This window comes from Rissa tridactyla, chromosome 11, assembly GCF_028500815.1.
Source record: "Rissa tridactyla isolate bRisTri1 chromosome 11, bRisTri1.patW.cur.20221130, whole genome shotgun sequence".
NCBI classification, from domain to species: Eukaryota; Metazoa; Chordata; class Aves; order Charadriiformes; family Laridae; genus Rissa; species Rissa tridactyla.
Genome location: NC_071476.1, coordinates 2214437 through 2220619, shown reverse-complemented (window position 1 = coordinate 2220619; position 6183 = coordinate 2214437). Strand labels below are relative to the sequence as shown.

At 43.7% G+C, this 6183-nt stretch overlaps 1 protein-coding gene across 3 annotated transcripts; it reads right to left on the bottom strand.

The window, feature by feature from the left end:
* Nucleotides 1-224: 224 nt before the first annotated feature.
* On the bottom strand, nucleotides 225-4651 carry MED7 (mediator complex subunit 7). Of its 3 annotated transcripts, none has more exons than XM_054217243.1 (3): nucleotides 4587-4651; nucleotides 3225-3984; nucleotides 225-297 (listed from the first exon to the last, which is right to left on the bottom strand). In XM_054217243.1, exon 2 carries the CDS (start codon nucleotides 3963-3965, stop codon nucleotides 3273-3275), a length of 693 nt encoding a protein of 230 aa, XP_054073218.1. In that variant the 5' UTR covers nucleotides 3966-3984; nucleotides 4587-4651; the 3' UTR covers nucleotides 225-297; nucleotides 3225-3272. The 3 variants fall into 3 exon arrangements, with proteins under 3 accessions (XP_054073218.1, XP_054073216.1, XP_054073215.1); XM_054217241.1 differs by lacking the exon at nucleotides 225-297 and adding an exon at nucleotides 2394-2497; XM_054217240.1 differs by lacking the exon at nucleotides 225-297 and having other exon boundaries at nucleotides 2810-3984; nucleotides 4525-4606.
* Nucleotides 4652-6183: the final 1532 nt, after the last annotated feature.

Genomic DNA, 6183 nt, shown 5'->3' with positions numbered 1-6183 from the left:
ACTGCAGATAGCTGCTACAGGAACAATTCCGAACATTAATAGCAGGATCCTGAAACTGCTCTGCACAAACGGAAAAGGCAGAGCAACCTGGCTCTGGCAGAAGGCGGGTGACCGCATCCACCACAGCCGTGCTGTGATAGCACATGGCACCAGCTGAGGAACTCCTCTTGGTAGATCAGTGTGCCACAAACAACCACCTGCAGACTAGGACACGTCCCTTCTGCCAGTAACCTGCAATGATGTGCAGCGTGCATGGGTCCACATGGATTCCTCCTCTGCATGGGCTACATCTGAGCTCTGAAATGAGTGAATAGGGTGAGAAAATAAGGAACGTTATCCCTGAGCCCATACTACTCACTTCACCCAGGTTGGCTTCTTCATATGACAGTCTACAGTAGTTCAGGTGAACCAGGAAAGACATTCGGGTCACACAGTAAGAGAATGCGAGAGCTACAGGGCAACAGTTAACCCACTTGCTTTGGATTTCATCTCAAACAGAGACCATAGGAAATGCCTTGATATCATTTCCGAGTTTCTACGTGCTTGTTTTCCAAGTTCCTGTTTTTCGTTTGTGCAAGGAATGAGCACCATTTCTGTAGAAAAGGTGCCAACATCATCTTTTTCATTCAAACCTTTAAGTAGCTGCACATTTTTTCTTGACTTGGAGCATATAGTCAGATCATACTTTGTGAAAACAAAACCAAACTAAAACATTAAATATTGAAATAAGTTTAAAGCATTGTTGGAAACATCTCTTCATTGCACGGTTTTAAAGTCTTATCATTAAATACCTTTTCTTCTTTTCCCCCAGATGATCAAAGCTACAAACTTTCACCTTTTGTCCACTGGTGACACACTTGGCTTCTCTGTATCAAGAAATTTTTGGAACTTTTCAAGTAACTGTACTGCTGTTATCCCTGTGCTTGTCCAGATACTGTAACAGAAGGGCTGGGCTTTTTTCTTTTCCTTCCTTTTTTTTTTTAATTAAGAAAACATCCAACCAAAGGCTGTTTAACACGATGTTAACTTCATCTCATCAAGTTTCATAAGGCATGTATAATCCAACACATATTGCATACATTAATGTTTCAGGGGCAGAATACTTAAACATTATTACATCCAAAAATAAAATCCAGATTTGCTGAGGTAAGGAAAGATCTCGTCATCAGGAGCAGGTTAATTAACACAGTACAGAAGACATTTATAACCAAATTTGCTAGTCATTGAGTCACATCATCCTACGAAACGTGCAAAGACTAACAAGCACTGCCTTCACTGCAGCCACAGTCTGTTGTTTACCTAAAAGCAAAGTTGTAACAGAAAAAGGGAAAACTATCATTGCTTTAACCTGATAAAGGTGGAAAAAGTCATCATTTTGGCTGAAAAAGCCCAGGAAGCCTCCCACAGCTTTCTAAGGGTTTGCCTTAAACATAGAAAAAATTAATCTAGAATAAAAAAAAATTATTTGTGAAACTTTTTGGAAAGTGAACGCAGCCTTAAGTATTTTTTTAAAATTACATGATCCCATTTTACTTTAATGGTTTCACGGAAGTTCATTGCAATTGTTAGTTGCTGCGAGCACCCAGCTTCTGCAGTGTTTCGAAACTATGGTACCCAGGCCTATGACTTTATCGAAAGCATGAAAATTAGACAAAAATCTACAGAACACTATTGAACGTCTATGACAGTTCTTTTGAAAGAAAGTTAAAACATCCATGACAAACCGTAGTTCCACTGTGTACAATCCCTGTTATCCAGGAGGCACTAAATGTTTCCTCGTATCTTCCACATGAAACAACATTTGCAAAGTAGATTCCAAATTAATTCTGCTCACTTGCAACTGTTTCAGTTACCTACAAGCGATATAATTTAGATCTAGTCTGGAGAGAAGGAAGGAAAAAGTGGTGGTTGAATAAGGACAAAAGCGTTACACTACCCACCATGTTTCTATTTTTTTAGTGTTACTTATGATGCCACGTGCACTTAAAATAGCAGATGATGTTCTTCAATGAGTCATAAACTCGCTTCAGTTCATCTTTACCTGCACTGAGCTCAATGCCCACCACCCAACAGCTAAATACTTTTGCCTGCCCATTTAAGTAACATTTCTGAAAACAGAATTATCAAATGAAATAGCTTGTTAAATCACAGTTAAAAAACAGAGTTTGTGCAAGTTCCCTCACCCATAAAGTTTACCTGGTTTTTAGCTGCTGTACGTACTTCGGAAAACATAGATATTACGGTGTTACATGGCAAAAAGATGGAAGTAGGATTTCCCTGACAGGAAGGGCAGGGTAAAGAAGCCATTTCTTTGCTGTGAAATCACTCTCTTCCTCTTGCTATGGGGATTTGATCCAACTCAAATGTTCTTTAAACATGGTTGATATGGCTTCTGCTTGATGGAATACTTGAGGTTCTTTCAAACTTAGAAGTTCTCAATTAGTATAAAGGCTAATTATCCAGTCAGACTCTCCTTTGAGAAAAATGCAGAGCCCACCTAAAAGGCAAATACAAAGCATCTGCACTGCAAAATGATTCACTTCATGCATGCGTATTAACTATGGAGGAAATGTAAGTTAGTTTAAGCTATCTACACGTAAAAAAAAAAAAATAAGCATTTTTGTAAGCTCAAAACTGGTTATGATTTACATCTAAGAAAATTAAAATCCAAATAATTTTAATTCATTCGGTTGTTGAGATTCCTGACAGTGTGTCTCTATAAGGCAAATTACACGTTACATCTGTAATAAAGGAATTCTTAGTTTCTCTTTAGTACAGGTATAATACTACAAAACTAGAAAGGAGTGGATTTTGCAGACTTGACACAAATTTTATTTTTAATATTGAATTACACATTCCTGAAAGGACCCTGAAATTGTAAACAACTAGCACTTATTTGAAATGGAAGAACTGTCAACTGCAATTCCTCTCAGTCAGACCCCTTACTTGCTTCCACACTATAAAGCAATTAAAAATAAGCATACCCAAAAAAGTAGAAAGTGACAAATGAAAAAAAAGCTAGCTTTAATCTGTGGCTACCACCTCATATGATACATTTAACAAAAGTATACCTTTTTTGTTTGTTTCTACGAATAAACACACAGCTCACAAAATATTAAACATTTTCATCTGCCTAGTCACTCACAACCTCCAACAGGTGTACATTAAATGCTTCGTCTGCTGGTACAACAGCAAAACAAAATACAACATACACCCTCATATACCTCATTCTGCTTCTCACTATGGTGAGCTAACAAAAAAAAGTGTTTTCTTCATGTCATTTCATCAATAATGCTACACATAGCTGCATCTTTGTCTAAAACCTGATCTCTCATGCCACTAGAACGCTCTCTCTGCTTTTCGCTCTGTCCAATACAATTGCTGCCATCATCAGGATCCATTGGTTCCACTTTCACTCTCAGTCCTCCCTCTGAATGAGGCAGATCATCAGGCAAGGAAGCCAGGCAGTTCTGAATCATCTCTACAACTCGCTCTAAGTGCTTCTGAAATCGCTCTGCTGTTTCCAAACGCTGACGTTTCTGCACCTCCATCATGACTCTCAGTGTCTCCCGAGCCTGGTGAGGCCGATACTCATTTATAAGATGATGGACATGAACAAAGAGCAGTTTCAAGTCCTCCAGTTTCTCCTCTCGCTTTATACTCCCTGGACTCCTTATCAAGATATCCAAGAGGTCCAAAAAGTTGACCAGGATAGACATATTAAGCTTTCTTAATTCCTTCTTGTGATCAAACTGCATGGGATGTAACCGTTCAATACCCTGGCTCTCCAAGGGTCGAATAATCAGATCATCACATTGAAACTGATTACCAAACATCATATAACTGTCTTTCACAGGTGGAGGTGGCTTTGGAGCCAGGCCTTTGCGGATATTTTCATCGGTATATTCTTTTATATATTGCATTGGAGGTGGAGGAAGGGCACTCACTTGCTGAGGTTCACCCATTTTTGCCAGATGAAAATACCTACAGAATGTCCCAAGAAATATATGTTAAACAATTTGTGTGACAACCTCGTCATATAAACAGAAACAAAGGCAATATAACAGAGATGGCTGTGAGAAAATGAGCCAGAAGAAAGCCATCTCAACGTGTAGAATACAGAAAACACTCGAATAAATCCATGTTAGCTTTTCACTAAGGCATACTTCTAGCAGGATTAACTTCACTAGAAGCACATGAAGCATTCATCCCTCGAACCATGAAAGCCCAGCCTGTAAACTGAGAGGGGGAGACCCCTTCCCTAGCTGAGGCCTAGCCCGCTACCACCACGCCAGAGGAGAAACCGCGCAGCCCGGCGGCGGGCAAGCACCGCCCTCAGGGGAGGATGCAGCCTAGCGCCCCGGCTCCGCAGCCCCCGCCCTGCCCCGCTCCGGGCCAGGTCCAGGCCGGGCCCGGCTGTGGGAAGGCCTTAGCCGCGGCGCGGGGGTCGCCAGGCCACTAGCTGAAAAGAGAAGAGCCGGGAGCACGCTACGACAAGACCCCCATCAGCGGCTGACCACGTACCCCGCAGAGGAGACAGCCCCGCTCGCAGCCCGCGGCCGCAGGAACCGCCTCTCCCCACCTACCCGCCGAGCTCCCCTCAGCGCAACGGCCCGCACCCCGCTTCCGGCCAGCGGCCCGCCTCCCTCCCCCTCCATTGGCTCGCCCACCTCCGGGCTGCACGCTCTGATTGGTCCTCCCGAACACCCGTCAGAAGCTTGATCCACTCAGCGCAGGAGCTCGCTCGGGGGGCGGTGCTAGGCCGGGCGGGGCGGGCGCGGCTGCCTGAGGAGGGCAGGGTCGCCGTCATGGCGGGGGGTGCTGTGGGTGCTGTCCGTACATGGGCCCTTCAAGGCGCTGCCCTGCCGCCGGTCGTGGCAGCACGCAGCCCATGCTGGGCGGGGGGGTGTCCCAGGGGTGTGGGGTTCCCTCAGCAGAAGCCACCCCTGAAGGCGGCAAGGCCAGAGGCCTGTCGCGGGGGGAGCGGCCGGCCTGGCGTTTGCAGGCCCGGTGGCCCTCTGTGAGACTTCGCCGCTGCGCTGAAACGGCATTTGGAGAGAGGCGATGGGGTCTGTGTGTCCCCGGTGCTGGGAAGCACGGACTGGTTTGAAAGAATATATTTAGACCGGGATCTGCCAGCATGATTCTTACACGTTAAACACTGAATTACGCAGCGATCATTTAGTACGTGGTGTGTAGTGCTGGTACAGTATGCAGTGCTCCCGTGTGTCAGAATGGCAGGCGTTACCCTTGGTCATGAAAGGAGAGCATCACCCTGCAAAGTGTATCGTTCCTTCAGCTGAATACACTAAACCTGACCTCATAAAGACTGTAACAAGCAGCTGGGCTCCATTGTTTCTCTTTTTTTGTTGTCTTAGGAGTCTGAAGAAAAAATGGTGGATTTAAGTTTTTCGCCACGTGGATCATGGGGAGCTGGGCTTGCTGGTATCCCCTCTGCAGGGATTCCTCCCTGAAATGGCCAACAGGAAAAGGATTTTTGACGCTTGGCCGTTTATGTCCCGTTTTCTCTCTTCCTCAGCAGGTGGCAGCAATGGCCTTTGTCTGACAGGGAGCTGTTGTGTGCCCATGCACCATCATTTACAGATTCACTTTTCAAGATTCATAATTTCACCAAAAGAAAAGCTTCGATTGAATGATAATTACTCTGGATCTTCTTAATTATTTCTAAAACAGTGCAAAGAAACTCCAGAATACTTAGGTTTATTTGACTAGAAAACCTGAAAACCATTTACAGCTCACATTTTACTGAATATCTGAATTTTTAATTATTCCAAACACTCTACAATAAACAACGAGCACAACCCTGGCTGCAAAATACACTAATCAGTTTTTATTTGTAAGCAAAGTATATCTGGGGAGGAAACAACCGCCTTTGAGACATTTGTTCTCAGATGATTTAGTGACTATCTGTCACATAGGAAGGAAGGATTTACCCATTACCAAAATTCACAGATTGAATTATCAAATTGATAATGGGCCTTCTCTGGCCATGCTGTACAGCATTTACATATTTTACACCATGTTGCTGATTAATGACTACATTGTTTCTTAGTCTCATATCTCTTCGTTACTTAGTCTCAGTTAAAGGTTGGTTCTTTTCTCTGTATTCGCCCAGATTGATGTAATCAGTGCGATTATACTTCACTATTTTTCCATGTATAT

Bases quoted from the DNA above. Each gene is read 5' to 3' on its own strand.
- MED7 (XM_054217243.1), bottom strand. From the start codon at position 3,965: ATGGGTGAACCTCAGCAAGTGAGTGCCCTTCCTCCACCTCCAATGCAA.